Source organism: Balaenoptera musculus, chromosome 11, assembly GCF_009873245.2.
Source record: "Balaenoptera musculus isolate JJ_BM4_2016_0621 chromosome 11, mBalMus1.pri.v3, whole genome shotgun sequence".
Classification (NCBI taxonomy): domain Eukaryota; kingdom Metazoa; phylum Chordata; class Mammalia; order Artiodactyla; family Balaenopteridae; genus Balaenoptera; species Balaenoptera musculus.
Genome location: NC_045795.1, coordinates 100,205,066 through 100,226,539, shown reverse-complemented (window position 1 = coordinate 100,226,539; position 21,474 = coordinate 100,205,066). Strand labels below are relative to the sequence as shown.

Here is a 21,474-nt window from a genome sequence, read left to right as displayed (position 1 = left end):
TATTTTATTTATTTATTTTTGTCTGCGTTGGGTCTTCTTTGCTGCGCGTGGGCTTTCTCTATAGTTGTGGCGAGCGGGGGATACTCTTCGGTTGCGGTCCGCAGCTTCTCATTGCGGTGGCTTCTCATTGCGGAGCATGGGCTCTAGGCACATGGGCTTCAGTAGTTGTGGCTCGCGGGCTCTAGGGCGCAGACTCAGTAGTTGTGGCGCACGGGCCTAGTTGCTCCGCGGCATGTGGGATCTTCCTGGACCAGGGCTCGAACCCGTGTCCCCTGCATTGGCAGGCGGATTCTTAACCACTGCGCCACTAGGGAAGCCCCAGGCAGTGCTTTTGAAGCGAAGTTGGCAGGATGGAGTTGCATTTCACGAACATCTGCATTCCTCACCCTGCCTGCAGTGTGGACCGGGGCTCGGAGGCACGGCGGGAGGGTGTGAGGGCATGGGCTGGCTGTGGCAGGAGAGATGCTGAACGTGGAAGTGGGCGACTCCTCCCTTGACCCTTCCGCTTGTCCAGGTCCCTCCAATCCTGCAAAAGTGAGCTGAAGTTTCACCTTCTCCGAGAGGTCTTCCCTAGCCGTGGCAACTCATGCTTCCCTAACTCCTGTCACACGTGCATGTTGTGCTACATCTTTTATTCTGCCGTGGCTGATAGATCCTAAGCATCCACAGGGGATGAGGCCTTTTGCAAATATCCATGTTGGAAAATACCATATAATTTCTCCTGTGAAATTTGGAGGCAGGGCAGTTAGCTGGAAACCAGTCTTGAAGCATGTAGAATTCAGAGGTGACCCTCAGAAGAATCATATGCCACCATCCCGAGCCTGTGGTGTATCATTCTGGAGGGAGGGAGATATTCAGTCATCATGTTCCAAGGGTCTGTGGCTCAGTCCTCCAGTTGTTCTGTTAGTCTTGTCTCCCTAATTCACTTGTGAGTCCTCAGCAGAGGTGTTCTTCTCTTCTTGACCCTAGAAGCCTCTACCATCTACGGTGCTGCGTATATAGATAGAAGAATGAATTAGTGGTGGAATGACTGTGGGCTCCATGAGGGCGGCAGGGATGCTGACCGTTAGGATCAACATTGGCTCATGGGCCCGTGCACGTCGAAAGCATTTACTACATAGCTGTTGAGTGAATGAGTGCAACGACGTGGACACCTTTATGTGAGGAGCACAGGGTGTCGTCCAGTTGGGTTCTGTTAGCTGGACTGTGCATAGAAGAAAGATCTCTTCACCTTGTTTACCGAATGAATCTTTATTGGAAGGTCGAGGGATTTTAAAGATGTTGGTGGAGGGTGTAAGCCTGACAGAACATGGTAGATTGGGTTCATGTGGGTTGGGAAACCATCTTCAGTGTTCTCTTGTGAATGGTAAGTAGGGGACTCTGAGTGGAAGGAAATAAAGATAACTGTACCTTTTCTCTCTCCTTTTCTTATTTTCATCCTCTAGATTCACCCAAACCACCAGTTGCTCCCAAGCCGAAGGCTGCCAGTCCCCTCACGCCAGTGACGGCACCCAAATTCCCCTCGTCACCCCGGCCCGAGAGTCTTCACAGTCCCAACTCCATGTCCAGGGGGCCGAAACCCCCCATTGCCCCGAAGCCCAGGCTGGCTACCCCCAGTGAGTGGAGGGCCAGCATCTACATGATCAACAGCTTGAACAAATGCAGCAATGGGAAGCTGCCCTGCGTAGACAGGGGGCTCTACGACGAGCACCGGTCCACCCCGGAATGCTCCGAGCCCGAGGCAGACGAGGACTACATTGTGGCCCCCCGGGCTCCGCCAGCAGAGGACGGACCCAGGGATGGGGGCTCCGTGGAGAATGCAGTCACGGTGCCTCCAGAGGGCAGCGGGGGGGAGGAGTGCCAGGAGAGAGGCGAGGAGTGTGAGCAGGAAGGGGCAGTGGCTGCAGAGGACTGGGCAGCCCCGGCTGAAGCGGTGCTGAGTGTAGAGGGTGATGGAGGCGTCACCCCCACTCCTGAGGACGTGGAGGTGGAGGACTGTGCCTGTGACTCGGGGGCAGAGGAGCAGAAGTTCACAAGTGAGGAGGAAGAGAAGCAGGTGGAAGAGCACAGTGTGTACAGCCTGGAGGACGGGGGTCCTGGGGATGGAGAGGTGGTCCTTCCAAGCGATATTCTAAGTCACCTCGATGCAGAGGATTCAGCTGCTCGTGGTGAGGAGCCCGGGCCGCCTGTGACACCCGGGGAGTCAGAGGAGGATGGTGAGGAAGGCCGCACCAGCACAGAACTGGGGGCACCAGATGAGTGGTGGGCTGTGCGGGCCCGCTGAGCGGGACACTGCGATGGCGGCGAGGAGCCCCCAGAGAACGAGGGGCTGGCCACCGGTGTCCCGGAGGCAGAGGCGGCCACAGACAGCCCTGACATCTCCCAGGAGGCGTGTGAAGATGCCCCAGGAGGTGGCGGCCAGGATGGTCAGGATGAGCCACCTGACCAGAAAGAGAAAACTGACCCAGAAGAAACAGCAGTGGTCACCCAGGAGGCGGGAGAAGACCCTCAAGAAGGCGAGGACCCTGTGCAGGATGAAGGAGCCGAGGAGAGCTGCCAGATCATTCCTTTCGAGAGAGACTTTGTGGACGACTTTGTGGCTCCACTCTCAGGACGTCCCTACGAGTTCTTCCCAAGCGAGAGCACCTCTTTCTGTAGCGAGAGCTGCTCTCCTTATTCCGAGTCAGCACAAAGCTTAGAGTCAGAGCAGGAGCCGCGGTCGGGGGAACGTGCGGAGCAGGACACCGTGGCTGGGCCTGGATGTGGCCGGCGTGGCTCCCTGCAGGGTGGCGCCCGGGAGGGACCCTCTGTCCCTGACGTGGTGGTCATGCCAGAGGAGGAGGATGCCACGGACGACGCGCTCGCCAACCCCTATGAGATGGGAGTTGGCCTGGCATGCGGGGCAGACCCTGGGGAGGGGGAGAAGCCTGAGGCACAGGCTGCCTTGGACACCGCGAGTGGCTGTGGATTGAAGGAAGAGGTGAACTCTGATGCGGAGGGCGGCCTGGTACCCATCGACAGGAAGAATGTCATCACGAGGGCCAGGCCCCACTCCGGGAAGATGGCTGGCTGTGTCCCAGAAACTGTCCCGGAAGAAACGGGACCGGAAGCTGGCTCATCAGCCATTGGCATTGGGGGTGCCACCAAGGAGGCGAGGAAGGCGGTCCTGTCATTGGAGGGGAAGTTGCTGGATGTCGGCAGGGCCTTGCCAGCAAAGCCCAGAGCCTTCACTCTGTACCCGCGATCGTTCTCCGTGGAAGGCCGAGAGATCCCCGCGTCCCTGTGCCGGGAGCCCGAGGTGTGTGGCCTAGACGGCCATGGGATCAAGAGGAAGGACGACAACCTCTCTCTGCCCTGCATGATTGGCTCCTCTGGCAGCTTCTCCCAGAGGGGCCACCTCCCATCCAGCGGCACCTCCACCCCATCTTCCGTGGTTGACATCCCGCCCCCTTTTGACCTGGCCTGCATCACCAAAAAGCCCATCACGAAGAGCTCCCCCTCGCTTCTGGTGGAGAGTGAGCCCCCGGACAAGCACACCAAGAAGAAGAAGCCGTCCTTTAAGCGGTTCCTGGCACTGACGTTTAAGAAGAAGACAGAGAGCAAGGTGCACGTGGACGTAAACGTGTCTTCGTCCAGGTCCTCCTCGGAGTCCAGCTACCATGGGCCGGCCCGGCTCCTGGAGATGGACCGGAGGAGCCTCAGCAACTCCCCCCAGCTCAAAGCGAGGACCGGCAAGCTCCGGGCTTGCGACTCGCCCTCCTCCCTCATCTTCTACAGGGACGGCAAGAGGAAGGGCGTCCCCTTCAGCAGGACGGTGTCCAGGGTGGAGTCCTTCGAGGACCGCTCCCGGCCTCCTTTTCTGCCCCTGCCCCTGACCAAGCCGCGCTCCATCTCGTTCCCCAACGCTGACACTTCGGACTACGAGAACATCCCGGCCATGAACTCGGACTATGAAAATATCCAGATTCCACCTCGGAGGCCCCCAAGGGCCGGGACGTTTACGAAGCTGTTTGAAGATCAGAGCAGAGCCCTGTCCACAGCAAACGAGAATGACGGCTACGTGGACATGAGCAGCTTCAATGCCTTCGAGAGCAAACAGCAGAGTGCAGACCAGGAGGCAGAAAGGTACCGTGAAATGACATTTCCTTTGCTGTTTGCCAGGTGTAGCTATCCGAGAGGCATGCTTAGGCGTAGGGGACAGAACGGACTTGCTTTTTAGCCTCAGGCTCAGTTTCTCTCTAGCTTTGTGACTTGGGGTGAGTGGCTTCAGTTACTTCATCTGGGAAATGGATTTGTGCTACCTCTAGGCAGAGTGTTTGAAAAGATGAGAGTACCTAATCTATTTGAAAGTATTGGCTAAGATGCCAAATATAGTGCCCATGTGACTGTTTGTATTTCTGTTATTTGGGGTACATTTCTCATCTCCTAGGTACATGGCTTTACTAGTCCCTTCTGGGAAAGTCACCAAAAGAGAAGGTTCTGGAATCTTGTCAAACTAAATATCTTTCACCATCAGGAAAATACCCTAAATTGAGATTGAGACCTTTTTATTGTGTCAATATATACTCTGTTCAAAGGAACTAGAAAAGACAATTTATTTAAATTGTTTAAAGAGCTAAGGGTGCCCTGAGCTAAATTTCTGAATAGAGGTCTTTAAGAGGTACGTCCAAGCTGATTTTTTTTTTTTTTTTTTTTGGACTCAGTCACCTTGGAAGTGAGCGTGAAACACTGCAATTATTGACAACAGTGGCGGTTTTCTGACCCCACCTTCCCAAGACTGACTGAATGTCCTATTGATCATCCCAGGTGGATAATTGCCAAATCTTGCTGTTTTTTTATGCACCATGGATGCAACTTAAAGGCACTGCGATTCAGCCTCAACCATTTACACGCTTGGGGGCACCTGATGTGAATTAATGAAAAGTCAGAATGGTGGTGATTTTAAAGGAAACCCTGATTCTTTCCCCTCGTGTGCAGTAACTCAACCCAGTCCGGTACAGCTGTCGCTGTTTGGAATTCCCAGGGGACCTGCAGTAATGAATAGATAAGAATGATTTGCAATTAGCATTAGCTCTCTCTGGAGTGTAGACACTAGAAGTGTTTGTGTGGTTTATTCTCCTGAATTTTTCATGTGGTTCCCCACCCTGGCTCCATCTTCTCCCTGCCCCAAGTCTGGGTAAGGCTATGAATTGGTTCTTTCTAGGTTTGTTTGCCAGAGCAAAGGTAGACATCAGTGCCACCAGAGGGATCCAGTTTAATTTGGAGAATGTGGATGTGTGCGAACTTTAAGAGGGTGGGAGTGGGAGAGCAGACAAGTTCATTGCGTTAATAGTTATCAGCGGGGTTTGACAAGACCCAACCCTCGCTGAATGCCTCCAGCACTAATGAAAATAGAACCAGGCTTTGAAACCATGAAATCTCCATGCTGGGAAGGACCTCAAAGAGCGTACGGTCAAACCTCCCATGTCTAATAGGTCCCTCTCTTAACCGGGTCTGTGCTTGAATTCCTCAAGCCACAGGGAACTCACCACCTCCCAGAGCTGCCTCATCTGTTGCTAGGTACTCTAAGTTTTTCTTTCTGCCTGAGGCAAAAGCTATCTCTCCCTAATGTCCCTATCCCACTGAGGCAGAAGCTATTCTCTCTAATATCCTTACCCCACTCATGCTGGCTCTTTCCCCTCAAGCCAGGCAACTGAGCTCATTTCCTCTTTTGTATGACTGTCCTTCGGAAATTGAAACCTGCTTCTGTTGAATCACAGAATTTCATAGCTGGAAGGGAACTTCAGACAACATTTGGTCCTGTTACAGAGGAGGAAACTGAGGCACAGAGAGGGAAAGAGACTTGCCTAAGATCTCTAAGCAATTTAGTGGAGAAATCAGTGTCAGGACTCAGATTTCCTGACTCTTGATTCAGGAATTTGTAGTGCATTATGCTGAAGGATGCCAGGTCTGGTTGTTCAGGCTGCCCACTGCACAACCCCAGGGTCACACTCACTTTTTAGTCTAATATGGTGCCCCTAGGGTTGTACAGCGCACAGGCTACTTGGCCATATGCAAAGGCCTTGTTGCCTTGATCTGTACTTAGTCCAAAAAACAAAAAAGCTCCCTTCATCCAAACTATAGTGACATTAAGGGAATAAAATACCCAAGAAAATGCTAATACTTACCATATCCTGACTGCTTCCTGTGCCAGGCACCGTGCTAGGTACTTTCCCTGTATTATCTCACATTTGGTGCTACAGCCTGAGGCCTTGGTTGAGTATCCTGACTCAACCGTCAGACTCTGAATTTCAAAAGCACTGTTGCCCCACTCTGAATTTATTTCCCTGACGGCCAGACTGACTGGGATGACTCTCCCGTGCAGGAACCACATCCTCTCGGACATCAATCAGTGAGCAAAGCTTTCTTCCGCTTCCCTGCATGAAACAGATCGAAGCAGAGGGAGGGAGACATCCCCGCTCTGGGCTGGAACATGTCTGGGCAAGGGCGGCTTCAGACACACGGAATTGAGAGGCAGGGGGAACTGCCACGGGGTGAGGAGCCGCTGCTTCTTCGCCTGAATAGGGGCTTTGAGAACCGAGCGGAGGGGTGCCGCTGACCTGAGACACGTGCCCAGGGGTGCTTGGCGTTGGACAGGACAGGACGAGAGGGTGGGAGACAGTTCCTTCCTCCCTCCGCTGCCTGTCCTGCCCCAGACCTTGCTTCAGTGTGAAGATCAGAGGCAGAAGCCAAAATAAATACTGACAGTCCTGAAGGAGCACGGGCCAGTGCTGCAGGACGAGCGGGTTCAGAGCCCACCCCGTCACTGACTTGCTGTGGGATCCTGGAGGAGGCTGGGCCCCGGTTGCTCCTCTGTAAAACGGTAGGATTGGAGCGCATCTGTACTTCTCAACCACCTGCGCTATCACTGACTGCTTTTCTTTAAATCAGTCCCTGTTTTTTACTTAAAAAATATTTAAAAAGGAAATTTTATGCCACTGTTGGGAAATGGAAAAGCAGTATTAGGTGCCATAAATAGAAGGCAATTGTAAACGTAGGATACAAAGAGAAATTAAAACAGCACGGGTAAAGTCTAGCTTGAGGTTATTAGTTGCCAAGGCTGTGAGCGGGAGGTTGGTCCCTTTGTTAAACAGGGAGAGGTGTTAAAGGCGTCCTGGCACCACACGGAGACTTTCTACTTGGCATAATCAGAAGGATTCAGGCGGATTGAAAAGGGAATAACTCTCTCGTGGTGTGATTCAATGTTATTTAAATCCAAGTCCTTTTTCCACTGACAGTGCCTCCCTTCAAGAAATGTTTTGAGTATGTAATAGAGTTCAGAGAGCCCTTAGAGATCCCTAAATCAGAGCAGCAGCTCGGGGTCTGATGGATGATTATAAAGTTTCTGCTATGCAGTTACTTCCTTTGAGATTTTGTGTACACAGATAATAGCATTTTCGAAGCTACAACAGTATTCTTATTAACCATTTTCTATCTTAAAAAAAAGTGTATACGTTGTTACCTATGCACAGTCGTCGCTCCCCCCCCCCGTATGTAAAAGAGGTTTCGTTATCCTTTGGTTTAAAGTGTATCCCCAAAGCATTCTTTTTTGTCCTGAATTGACTCTCATACACACAAAAAATGTTTTCAGTAGTCTAGTCCAACACTCATCCTTTTCAAATGGGGTGTTTTATGTCCTCAGTCAGGACTCTTGGTTGGGGAACCCAGTCTTTACTTCTGAATATCCCACGGGACCTCAGTATGTTGGTTATGCATTAGGAGCTTAATAAATGCATGTCGATGAGTTGGTGATTTTGAGCTTCACTGGGGGAAAGAACTATCATTTATTAAGTATACTCTGAAACACAGTTTGGGGTGCTTTGTATACGCTTATTAAATGCCCATTTGATGCAAAACACCACACACTGGTTCGTCCTGAGTGTCTCACTTAAATCCCCATAATTGTAAGTTTGCTTTTGGCATGATGATGATTCTCCTTTTAATCACTCAGTGTTATACCTCGACACAGATCCCCGAGGCCCCTTTTCCCCATTTCATCATGAAAACTTTCAAACTTACGGGAAAGTAGAAAGAGTTTAACAGTGAATGTCCATACGCCCACCTCCTAGATTTTACATTAACGTACCACCGCTGTGCTGCCTTTTTCTCATCCCTTTCCAGCGCCCTTTCCAACTCTTGATGCATATTGTTGCTGATGCCATTTCTGGTGGCTTTTTATGTTTACAGATGAGGACACGGCAGCCCAGGGAGCGCCTGTGAGAGCACGGTGGTAAGCGCGCAGGCTCCTGCCAGGCTGCCTGGCTTTCAGTCTGCCCTCCACCACTTACTGTGACTTACCTCTCTGTGCCGCAGTTTCTTTACCGGTAAAAGGCGATGATAGTAGTAGTACTGGCCTCGCAGTGTCATTAAGACGAAGTGAATTAATGCAGCACAGAGTGAAATGTTCACTAAGCACTAGCTGTTATCAAGTGACATGATCAAGGTCACACAGCAGTGGATGCAGGTGGAGAATCGGGTCCCTTTCACTGAGGGAGTATCTCTCTGTCTCATACGACTGACTGTTCTGCGTGTGTTTGACTCAGTGTTCAGGACCTCACATCCCTAAACCAGGACCAGGCGTGAACTCGTGAGCTTTGGTGGTGGCGTGTGGTGTCAGCACGGCCTCTGCCTTCTGCGTGAGATGGAGTTGGGGCTGCAGGCAACAGCCTAAGCAGCCTTGATTTGGACCCAGCACCAGGGCTTTTTTTTTTTTTTTTTTTTAGAGTTTTTTTTTTTTTAAGTACAGATTATTTTTTTTTAATTTATTTATTTATTTATCTATGGCTGTGTTGGGTCTTCGTTTCTGTGCGAGGGGTTTCTCTAGTTGTGGCAAGCGGGGGCCATTCCTCATCGCGGTGCGCGGGCCTCTCACTATCGCGGCCTCTCTTGTTGCCGAGCACAGGCTCCAGACGCGCAGGCTCAGTAATCGTGGCTCACGGGCCTAGTTGCTCCGCGGCATGTGGGATCTTCCCAGACCAGGGCTCGAACCCGTGTGCCCTGCATTGGCAGGCAGATTCTCAACCACTGCGCCACCAGGGAAGCCCCACCAGGGCTTTTTTGATTCCGTAATCTCGCTAGCAGAGGTGCCTACTCTGTGACTCTGACTGTAGCTATTATTTCACTTGTAACTCACGATTAGTTAGGCACCTTAGGAATTTCCAGTTCCTATTTTCCAGGTGAGAAAACTGAGGCCCAGGGAAGTGGTATAAACCATCCTCTGTCACACAGGTAGTAAGTAGCCAAAACCAAGGTTCAAACCCCAGTCTTTCTGCCTCTCGACCTGGTGCTCTTTCCACGTCCTGTTTTCTGTGGTTGAAAAATGCCACGTTAGCTGGTGGTCTCCATCCAACATCTGTGAAGTGTCTTTGCTTGCAGGAGTTAGGCTGGGGTAGCCCTGCTTGTTGGTCCAGAGGAGAAGCGGAAGGACACTCTCCTTTCTTTTCTCACGGCTGGTGGGTTTACTGCTCTCTTGGCAACTCATCAAGAAGACTGACAGCCTCTCCTGGGACTTGCTAATGAGGTGCTCAGATGTCTTTCCCTCCCTCAGGGCCTTGGGGGGACCCTGGCCCTCCTGTGGCCCCTTGTGCCCGAGGAGCAGCCAGGAGGAGCTCTGGGTTAGAGCAGCTGTCTGTACCCGCTCATTAGGGGAGCTTCAGACGATTCAGCCCCGAGCAGCAGTGCCTTCCAGAGAGAGCTGTGGATGGGCCGAGGCCCAGCATTTCAGGCTCTCCTCCAGAGCTGTTCCTCATCGGAATGCAGCTCGAATTACATGCTCAGGAGTTTGTGGATTGGCCACGTGGTACAGCGCAAGATGAGGATTATGAGTGGGAGCACCCAGGGGATTGAATACTTTGGCTCACCGATGACGACCATTCGAGAAATGAGTAATTCTGAATAGCAACTGTGCTGAGTGACGTGTGGAAGGAGGTGGAGAGGGGGACCCGGTACCGTCACCGGCCTCAGCGCGCGTACAGTCGGGTGGTTGGAAGAGGACTTAGACCCAAGTCCCTGCAATGCAAGATCGGAGATGCTCAGGACCCAAAGAGTAGGAGTCTAGAGGAGGGGGGGATAGCTTCGTGGAAAAGGGGACATTTGAACAGGCACTGAAGGAAAAGTAGGGTTTCCACATATGGAGGTAGAGGAAGGTATGAGCACAGACAGACACACGCGGGACTGTGGTTTTTAGCAGGTGAAGCTGCAGTGAAAGTGACCTAACCTTAGTTCAGCGCGTCCTTCGATATCTTTATTCTGGAAAACAGTTCCCATCATCTGCAGACACGGAGACTACGTCGGGGAGGCTGGATTGAAAGCCTTAAGTACTAAACTCACACCATCTTCTTCTCGTTCCCAGTCGGTGGTAGAACGTTGCACTGGCTCAGCCGATTCCCTCACCGGCCAACCACTAAACATCGGCTGCCGTTCTTAGCACTGGAGGGTGACGGTTCCTGCCCTCAGGGTGTTTCCATCTGGCTGGGGAGAAAGGCAGACCGAGGTCCTTAGAACCTAGTGTAATAAAGGTCCTGTTAGAGGTCCATCCAGACAGCTCTGAGGAGGGGCAGCGGGGAGCCCTCACTGTCTGGGGTATCCACGGGTATTGCCAGAGGAACAGCAAGGGGTTCATGATGGAGACACACAGTCCGGGAGGAGCGCAAAGCCTGGGCAGGAGTCGGGGGTAAGAAAAGACATGAAGCGTTCAGGCGGTTGGGAAGGCAGCCTGGGCCAGCCGAGAAGTGCCTTGCATTTCGGCTCCATGAGCCTATCGATACCCCCAGGGCAGCGGGGAGACCGGGCCGTGGTGGGGATGCTGCATTGGACTGGACGCCTTGTCGGCAGGATGGAGAGTGGAGGGGATGAAGCGACGGGAAGCAGGGACATTAGCCAGGAGGCCATTGCGCCGGCCCCTGCAGAGGAAACGCGGACCCCGCGGGCTGTGGCAGGGAGTGGGAGGGTGTGGGGTTCCGTCTCTCGAATGCGCACAGCAGCCCGGTCCTCCAGCGTCAGTTCACTCCAGGGCTAGCTGTGTCTGCCTTTGCCTTTCTCTTCTTAATCTGTTGTTTATCTTTTACAGTCTGTCTGGTCCCAAATAGATGAAAGGCTTGCGCTGGTTTCCAGTCAAAGGCATAGCAAGAAATAATAAGAATTTAGTCCCTAAAATAAAGTTAAGGATACAAGCCAAGTAACAAAGGTGGGGGAGGTAATTGTACGGACAATCCAGACCAAGGACAGCGGCTGCAATTAAAATTCTGAAATCCAGCACAGACTGTAGCGTGAGGGCCCCTCCTTCTCACCTTCCTGGCCCCCAGCATCTTTAGAATGCAGTTGATGTTTCGGTGAAGTGATTCCCTGAGAGAGCGAAAGCTGACTTATTTTTTTACAACCGTAGACAGTGCTGCAGCAACAAAAATACGCATCCTTGTAAAACAAAGGTGATTTACGGCCTCAGCTACACATCCTTGAGTGGGTATATGGCAGAGTTGCAACCAGGCCTCCTGCTGGCTAATTGCACTGGTGCTGAGAGCTGCGTGGCTGGGCTTTGGGCACAGCCCAGCAGTGGTGTTCATTGGTATCTTTCTATCGGTCTGCAAGCCGGGAGCTTTCCTATTATTATTATGTTTTTGACAAATGAACTCATGCAGAGCTTTCATTAAGTTTCATTGAAAGGACCTGGAAATGCCATAAAAATTATTATAATCTCAAAACCGTCACATTCCTAATGCGTGCGGCTGTGCTTCTTGTTGAAATTGACTGATGAGAATATTCAGTTTTTAATTTTCTGCCTTAAAATAAGACCATCTGCAGCTGTTTCTTTAGCAATAATTTTTAATTAAACGCAATAAATTTACATGGAAGGACCCTAATAAGAAATTGTGTCAGGAACACACTGATTGGAACATTTATTAGCGTGAGATTAAAGCCCCAGCTATTTTTTTTTTCCTCGCAGAGCTATAATGCAGACGAAACCTGATTAAGTGTTAATCACAATGTGGTTTTACCTTCATAAAGTCAGGGTTTCCCTCTGTGGGAGGTGTGAGAATAATTCTCACTAATAGCAGACAGCCTTATTGCATGGGTTCTTTGGTGAAATGTCAGCAGCTGGTCTCCTTGACCAGCTGAGCCCCAGAGGAGGCGTGGAGTCTTTGTTCCAGCCTGAGTGTGGATGGTGCTGACATCTGGGGCCTCAGTCTTCCCGCCCATGGACTGGGGATAAGCGTATCATGTAGAGGATGCAGCCAGAGAGCAAAAGTCATCTCTGTAGTTCGTGCATTTCTTCACTGAATTCATATCAAGTGAGGTTATTCTTTTGTGAAAAAGAAGAAAAAAGAGCAGAGTGATAGAAAGTGACGGGTGGAAGGGACTGTTTAGACAGGGTGGTCAGGGAGGGCTTCTCTGAGGAGGTGACGTGAAGTGAAGCCTGAATGGTGATCAGGCCTTATCAGGGGAAGGGCGTTCCAGGCAGAGGAACAGCAGGACAAAGACCCTGAGGCTGGAGGCCCTTGGGGTTTGTGGAGAGGCCAGGAGTCCAGCGTGGCTGGAGAGCAGAATGCAGTGGGAGAGTGACCCAGGGATGGGTGGGCAGGGGCCTTTGTAAAAGATTTGGATTTTACTTTAATGAGACGCCATTGGAAGGAAGTGTTAGGATCCAAAACGTTGGAGTTATCTGAACTCGTTAAGACTTGTATGTTTACAGTCATCAGCAAATAATTTGAAAATGCAGCAAAGAATATTTGCTATCGAGAATGGTTCTGGCAGTATAAGGAGGTTTGAATTTGGGTCCCAGCTCTGCCCCTGACTATGTGATTTTTGAGCATCTGGGTCTCAGGTCTCTCTCCCACCTGTGATTGCTCTGGACTGGCTTGGAGCCAGCGGTTCTGAGTCCCCATCTGAGGGCTCTTTACAGAAAATGGTGGTGGTCCAGGGAGCCGAGAGGACACACACCCAGCAGAGGGAGGCTGAGAGGTGATATGGCTGGGAAAATTCCTGAAAAGGAGTGTGCTACATTTGGACTTGTGCTCCCTGCGTGAACTAATTTGATCTGTGAGCCTTAGGGAGCTATTGAAGGTTTTAGAGTAAGGGAGTGTCATCAGCTAGTGCTCTAGCACAGTTATTGTCAGCCATGAGGGGTGGAATGGGGGAAGAGAAGCCAGCCCCACCAGTAAGGTGTCTAAATATCAAGGGATCGAGGCATGATGACAGGCCTCGCTCTGCAGCCTCCGTAATGTGACGGCCCCCAGTCACGGCGACTGCACAGTCACTCAGAGCAGAGTGGCCCAGAGCTCTGGCTGCCTGCATCTCGCCAGCGTGGGGGTCTCAGGGTGCCTGGTGGTGTGTAGGCAGCACAGCTGACAGGACCAGAGAGGCAGCAGCAGGGCCGGAAGAGAATGAGGTCGAGTCCGGCTCTGCCCCTGTCCCATCTGAGCCTCAGTCTTCTCACCGGTTCCAGGGGTAGGATGGTCCCTTCATCACTGAGCTGTCCTGAGGAGTCAGAGATAATACTCGCACAAGGGCTTTCTCAGGTATTAAAAAATAATACCATCAGCCTTGGCCTTTGCTGCTGGGAGCCGTGTGCACCACAGCTGACGAGGCTTTGCTGCGTGTTCACTAGATGCCAGACGCTGTCTCAGACCCTTTACATGTGTTAACTCAGTTAATCTGAAAAACCCACCTGCCACATCGATACTTTTTTTTTTTAAATCTACACTCAGCAGATGAGGAAACTAAGGTACAAAGAAGTTCAATAAGGGGCCGAAGGTCATACAGCTGGTCAGCAGCAGAGCCCGAATTTTAACCCAGGCAGTTTCCAGCAACTGTGCTTTCAACTGTGTTGTGAGGTTCCCTTTCACTTTGTGTGCATCACTACATTTAATTTGTTACATGTCCCTTTGGGAGTAGTTATCCAATTTTACTTTTTTTAATAGAAGAGGAAACAGGTTCAGAGTGGTAACATGACTTGTAAGCCAGTAAGTGATGGAGCCAGGACGGGAAGGAAGGTATCTTTAGGTATAAATTCTTCCCTTTTTCTGATTCACCCCCTTTGAGAACTTCCCAACTGGAATCGACCCTCCAGATGTCAAAGGTGAGGACACACAATGGGGTATGAATCTTTAGAACGGAAATGTCCTTAGTGTAGGCATTCAGAATGGACAGTTTATAATGACTGTCCCCTTGCTTAGATCCACATGGCCAGGGGATGATGTAAAAACTATATATAGAGAGAGTAGTGCACCCTGTTGCATTAGTAGTCAAAGGAATGATATTGTGCAGCAGGTTAACGCTTCCTTAGATTGCCTAGCTGGGCTCAGGAAGGGCCCTTGGGGAATTTATCATCTGTGCTCACAGTACTCCAGGTGAACAGGACAAAAAACTGATAATAATTTCTGAGTGATGAATTAGTGTTTCATCAGGCTCCTTGAGAATGTCCCAAGACTGTCCGGCCTCCCATAGATGAAGGCAGCCACTAAGCTGTGTGCGGGGACTTCTGAGATTGCAGCTGAGAATTGCAGTGTTTCCCTCTCTTGGAGAGGCCTCTGTCTTTGGCTGTTTTCCTGTAGAACGAATGTCTTAGGGTTGAGATTGTTTTGGGGGATGATGTGGCTGGTCTCTATGTAAACAGACCCATTCTCTACATGTGTGGGGTTGATCTGGAGCCCTGAATAGGGCCCAAGAGAAGTTTCTCTAGGTCAGGGCATGATCCGAGAACTTGACATTTCAGGCTTGCTTGCATGATTTTAATAAAGAAGACAAGATACACACATATGCATATCCCCCCCCCCCAAAAAAAAAAAACTCAACCAAACAAAAGCAGAATCTGCTCAGAGACCTTAAGGTCTGCTGTACTGTTAGGATGAGAGTTTCCTACACTTAAAGAGGTGTCCAGCAGGGTTGTCCTGTGGGGTCATGAGCCTTCATCATGGTCAGTAATTAAGCATCAGTGGAAAGGATACCGGAATTGATCATGACTTACACAGGCCAGGAAATCTGAACGCGGGGGGTCATTTTTGGCTGGGCAGGTAGAGTCCCAAGGAAGCAGCTCCTAAAAGGTGTCCAGGCCCCAGGGCTGGAGAGGCCCCAGAAGACTATAGGAAGACTCAATAGCAGCTCTGAGCCCGGCTCCAGAAGGCACCTCCTGTTACGGAGAAACATGTTTTTCATGCCCCCTGCCCACTGCATCCAAACCCTCTGAAATGCTGAAGAGGCAGTACGTGGGGGGTGGTAGCCCTTGGGGTATGGCCTGCCTCAGGGGAAGGCAAAGGGCCCCCTCTTGGAGTCAAGGGCCCAGCTGCATTGAAGCAGATGGGAAGGTTGGTTATTTGGTGCCCCTTGCGGGGGCTCCCTCACAGACTTCATCTCAGTGGTTTTCAAACTTTCTGTTGCAGCAGGATCCTTTTTTAAATGAAATCTTACTCGGAACCCCAGCATACAAGGCAAAGCTTTATTATTGTAATTCTCCTTCACCAGTTCAAAATTTTTAATACTTCATAGGAAGTTAATTAACGAGATTGTCATAAGGAATAGAAATCTTGGAAATTGGGAATTATGGATTACAGTGCTGCTCTTATGGCCTAATGAGGGGTGTTGTTTGTGCAAAGTGGTGTATTATGGGTGTCGAATGTGTTTTCTAGGGCAGATGGCTGGGTTCAAATCCCTAATCGACGAGCTACTAGCTGTGTATCCTTGGGCAAATTACTTAACCTCTCTGTGCTTTAGCGGCCTCATCTGTAAAAGCAGGGAAGGTGGTACTGCCTACCTCAAGTGGTTGTCTCAAGGTTTGAGTAAGTTAACACTTGCAAAGACTTTAGCTGGAGCGTGGTCCTTGGAAGTCCTCGGTGCACTCTAGCTGTTGATACTCCAGCAGTGTCTGTACCCATGAAATTCCGAGCAGGTATTTGTGAATCCTTGCCAAAAAGGGCTTAGGGTTTCTGAGCATTGCAGTTTGAAAACCCCACCTCATCCCAGATACTCTGGGCAGGCTTCTTTTAGTAAGTGCTATCCGTTGAGTATACATAGTTATAAGTCATATTCACTGAGAATTTGATCAGTGGTTTACAGACCCCTGTGCAGGGGAGGTGGAGAAATGATGGTTTCTGCCCACCTTTCAAAAGCAGGGCTTTTGTTCTGTTGAAGGGAAGGTGTAGCAGTTTGAGAAGCAGTTTAGCGGTAAATAACTATTGGATCATAAACTCCTGGATTATAATAACCCCCCCACCATCTGGTTTACAAGAATGGAAATGAAATTAATGATATGAGTGGGGAAAGGAGGCAACCCCCAGTGGGTTCCACTGTCTGCCAATACTTCACATACCCGTGTGCACCCCACTGCTTTATACACATTATCTCATTGATTATTGGCCCCATTTTACAGGTAAGAAAACTGAGGTGCCCAGACATCATGTGGCAGAGGAGGCAAACAGACAGGGTCTGAGAATGCAGAGCACAGAGCTAGGACCACAGGGTGGGCACACGGAGGGGTCCCAGCTCCACTGAGCAGTGCTTGCTCCTGGCAAGAGTTGCGCCCATGTTAGGAGACTGATTCGCCCTCACTGTGGGTGTGTGCAGAGGGGCTGGATGAGCCCCTGCCAGAGAGGCTGTCCTGCGGATTCCTTTTGTAGGTCAGGAAGCTGGATGTTCAGAAAGTCATGAAACCTCGATGTGGCAGCCACATACGTGTGCACTGCACTTTACAGTTTACAAAGCTTTTCCATGCCTGTTAGCTCCATCAATTCTTCCAACAACGTCTGTTTGGAGTAGGCAAGACACCGATTAAAAGCAAAATTTAAGCAAAGACCTGAAGGAGGACAGAAGGTAGTCAGGCAGAGTTGTTTTCTTTGTGGGGCTTGTGGTTAGCCATTTTCCTGGAATGTTTCCCAGTGTCCTCGACTGAAAAATGGGGACAGTAGAGTGACAGGTATCTGATGGTTAAGAGTAACCCACACCAAGTGCTTGTTGCAGGGCCTGGCATGAAGTTGGTTCTCAGTGAATGTAATTATGGTTATTATTATGATTGTACTGAATATGAAGAAGGGATCTGAGGAAAGGCAGGAGGAGAAGGTCCCTGTAAGACCGAGGGTTTGGAAAATGCCAGGGAAGAGCAGAAAAGCAGCTGGAGGCTGGAAGAGTATTGTCCAAGGTCACGTAGCTGGCAAGTGGCAGAGCCCAGCCATAGGGCTCAGGGCTACCTGCTGCGATGCCGCTGGCCACGTGTTCTGTGATGAATTGAGCTGAGCAAGGCTGGTCCCGGGGCGGACCCAGGACAGGCAGTGGCAGGTCCTGGGCGCACCTGGAGCTGCTCTGGGTGATGACAGGAGGAAGGAGGTGGTGTCGTGGGCTAGGTGTTGTTCTGGCCCGCACTCCCCTCCCAGGAATCTCCTTGCAGATGCTCAACATCTGGTTTCCAGGGAGGTCCCTAGTCCAAACCCAAGTTCCTTGCCGGCCTGAGGCCAGAGGTTCAAGGCTGGGTTTAGAGCCATGGAGTGAGTCAGTGGCCCTAGCAGAGACCAGAGTTAGGCAGCTGCTCAGCCTCCGGGATAAGGAGCCCCTTCCTCTCCAAACCCAGTCTCAGACCCCAGGAGGTCCCGAGGTCTCATCCAAGGCCGGCCAGCAGCACCGTGCTGAAGAGACATTTGTGTGTTGCAGCCTTTGCCCCAATTTCTGGTAATTCGTTTACCCTCCCCTGTTCCCAGCGTTGGGGAGGGAGGTCCAGGATACCACCTGCTTTACAGAGGGGGAAAGCCGAGGCCCAGAGAGGGGGCTTGGTTCCTCCATTCCTCCTTCCACTGGATAAGCTGCCACCCGCGTAAATGCATAAAGTAATGATGGAAAGGAGGACAGTGAGGGCGTGGAGGAAGGGCATGACACTATGATGAGGGAATTTCAGACGCTGTATTACGTGCTTGGAGCAGATTCTGGAACAGAAAGCCTTCTTGGTGTTCCCCAAACCCCAGCAGGGAAGCACTGCCCTCCGTCCCTCCCCTCCCCAGGGCTGGTCACTTTCTCTGCTGTGCCTCTGTGTGGAGTCTGCCCCGCCTGTGCTGACTATGGAACTGTCTCCTTTACTAGACTGTGGGCCCTCCAGGGTATCACCACTGCAGCTCATCCCTGTGTCCCTGGCACTTGGCATAGAGCTTGGTACCCAGATGATGCTCAATAAGTATGTTAAATAAAGGGATGTCTTCTGGAGGCTGAAGGGCACTGTTATCTCCGAGGGACACACCACCAGATCCGACTTCCCACAGGATTCTTCCTGAGCCCCGTCAGTGCCCGGGTGCTGGGACAACAGGAGAGACAAGGGCAGGCTGACAGTCAGCTTGGGGGACTCAGACAGGAAATGCCTGACTGCACAGTTAATTACTTAAATTCAACTGTTCTGAGTGCTCCAAAGAAGTGCAGGCAATTCTAAGAGCTTCTGACAGGTGCCCTGATCTATTTGTGACTGGAGAAGACCTCTGAGAAAATGAGACCTCTGAGAAAATGAGACCCTTAGCCCTGGGGCTTATGAGTCCTGAACTCTGATGAGGAGTTAACTTGATAGAGGAAGTTGATAGAGGGAGAGGTTCGGGGAGGACCCTGTGAGGAAGGTCATCTTGCCCGTTTTACAGATGAGAAAACTGTGGCTCAGAGCAGGGGCCTTACTTGCCTAAGGCCACAGGGGTATCAAGAGGAGAAGCTGGGGTTTGCATGCAGGTCCGTCTAACTCCAGAGCCCTTACCCTTTCTACTGCTGGCTCTGCTCTGAATGAGGATGCTCCAGCTGGCCCTGGTGACGTCACAGTGTGCTGGGCCAAAGCCCTCATTTCCCACGGGAAGCCTGGCCACAGTGAGTGCACACTCACTGCTCTCCTCCCTTCCCGCACCTGGGAACTCACCACCCCCTCGCCCTGCCGCTGGCTGCTTCCTTTTCTCATTTGCTCTGCATCTCATCCGTCTTGGCGTCACCTGTGTGACCCAGGTCTTTGTTCCCTCCATTGTACAATGAGAGGATCAGGTAACCAACTTTCTCAGGCTCCTGAGTCTGGGATTTTACTACATACAATTTTAAATTAATTAATTAATTTATTTATTTATTTATTTATTTATTTATTTATTTATTTTCGGCTGCGTTGGGTCTTCGTTGCTGTGCACAGGCTTTCTCTAGTTGCGGCGAGCGGGGGCTACTCTTCGTTGCGGTGCGCGGGCTTCTCATTGCGGTGGCTTCTTTTGTTGTGGAGCATGGGCTCTAGGCGTACGGGCTTCAGTAGTTGTGGCTGACGGGCTCTAGAGCACAGACTCAGTAGTTGTGGCGCACGGGCTTAGTTGCTCCGCGGCATGTGGGATCTTTCCCGACCAGGGCATGACCCTGTGTCCCCTGCATTGGCAGGCGGATTCTTAACCACCACGCCACCAGGGAAGTCCCTAGTACATGTAATTCTGACCTTAGGAAACATTTGTGAGCCTTACGTCTGGAGAGAAATATTCATCAATTTAAGGAGCCTCCACTGGGCATCTACTGCGTGCCAGCCCCTGCAGGATTGGGAGCGGTGGGTCACAGGTGCAGCTTCGACTGTGGTCTCAGGGTGAGGGGGGAGCGGGATGCAGATGCAGAAACAGCTGACTGAATGCGATTATAAATGCAGAAGGGAAATAAACAATGTTCTGGCAGCGCAGAAGGAGCAGCCAAGTGCATTGAAGAAAAGTCTTCCCTGAGGAGTTTGCAGGGTTCAAATTGGGCATTTGAGCTGGGCTTGAAGAGTGAGTAAGCGTTTGCAAGGTGAGGAAGTGTGGCAAGGGCATTCCAGAGAAGGCACGGCATGTGCAAAGGCACACAGTCAGAAAGGGCCTGGACTGTCCAAAGACAGGACACGGGCACGGTGGCCAGACTGTCTGTGGCAGGGAGTGACTGAAAGCTTGAGGTTCTGAAGGGCAGCAGGTAGACGCAGAGGCTGAGTGCAGGTTGGCGGTGGGTGGGTCTCCCAGCCTGGGCTCTCCCTGCCCTGACTGCCTTCATCAGACCATCCCTGCCTTTTCCAGCCTCCATTGAAATCACCTGGGATTATATGAGACTCTCCTCCCCTGCAGTTGGAGCAGGGAAGGGGGTAGATGTAACAATGTCTTTTTGAGGCTGGGTCTGCCTCCCAGTTATCCCTGGAGGGGCCACTACTCGGCTCACAGGGGCTTCATTCTCAAGTTGCTTCCAATCCATGGTGCCCTGGTGACAGTCATGAAATATTGTCCTTTGAATAGGCCGATTAGAGCTAATCACTGTGGGAAAAATATATTTAGGTGGCTTTCCCCTGAGGACTAGCCTTCTCTAGATTGTGGCTTTTCAGAATCCTGGTCTCTGAGTTGACCTCTGCCCTGTCCCATCCCTGTCTCTTTGGCCTGAGGAGCAGGTGGGTCTTGTATAAATGAAGTCCAGCCTGGGTGGACTCTCCTCCCACAGAGATGGAGGCAGGCTGGGACTACTTGTGGGCTGTCTGTGAATCATCACGTCGGAAGTGGTTGATCATGGCTATTCACAAAGTAGTTCACATGGTCCACAGTTTGGTTTAGGGCATAGAGTCCTGCATCTCCCTCTGAGAACCAGAGCCAGACCAGGATATCTGGGCTCTTTGGCTCTCTGCCTCTTGCTGTGTAACCATTTGTTGCTTTCTGCTCTCTGGACCTCAGTTTCCCTATTTGCAAAAATGAAGGTTATGGGGAAGTGCCTTCTGAGATGACATATTAGTTTTCTATTGCTGCCATCACAGTTTATTTACCACACATCTATTGGCTTAAAACAATGTCCATTTTTAAAATCTCACAGTTCTGTAGGTCAGAAGTCTAGTAGACTGGGCTGGGTACTCCCCTTAGGGTCTCACAAGGCCGAAACCAAGGTGTCAGCTGCCCTGGGCTTTTATCTGGAGGCTGTGGGAGAGAATTTACTTCCAAGGGCACTCAGGTTGTTGGCTGACCTCAGATCCACATAGGACCGAGGTCCCTACTCCCTGCTGGCTGTCGGCTGGGGCTGGTTTTTGCTCCTGGAGGTGGCCTGCATTCTTTCTCATGCTTTCCATGGAGCCCCCTCCAGCAACAGTGGGTTGACCCTTTCTCACACTTTGGATCTCTGACTCCAAAACAGAAAGTTTTCTGCTTTAAGGACTGGTGTGATTAGATTGGGCCACCCAGATAACCCAGGATAATTTGCCTATTTAAATGTCTGTAATCTTAAATACATCTGCAAAGTCTCTTTTGCCGTGTAATGCAAAATATCCATAGGTCCCAGGATTAGGAGTTGGACATTTTTTTGAGGGCCATTATTCTGCCTATGACAGGCCACCCTCTGACCCCCAAAGATTTGTGTCCATCCCAAATGCAAAGTTCACTCCATCCCAGGGCCCCCAAAGATCTCATCCCATGATAGCATCAACTCAGCAGATCTCATCTGAATCTCATCAGCTCAGAAGTCCCAGACCTCCTCATCTAA

The 21,474-nt window shown here is 51.0% G+C and overlaps 1 protein-coding gene across 1 annotated transcript in view; it reads left to right on the top strand.

Moving 5' to 3' along the window:
* Positions 1 to 21,474, top strand: part of FGD5 (FYVE, RhoGEF and PH domain containing 5) — a 114,942-nt gene that overhangs the window by 7,211 nt on the left and 86,257 nt on the right. Inside the window, 1 exon segment of the mRNA XM_036869338.1 lies at positions 1,446 to 4,125. Within this exon segment, the coding sequence (XP_036725233.1) occupies positions 1,446 to 4,125 (2,680 nt within the window).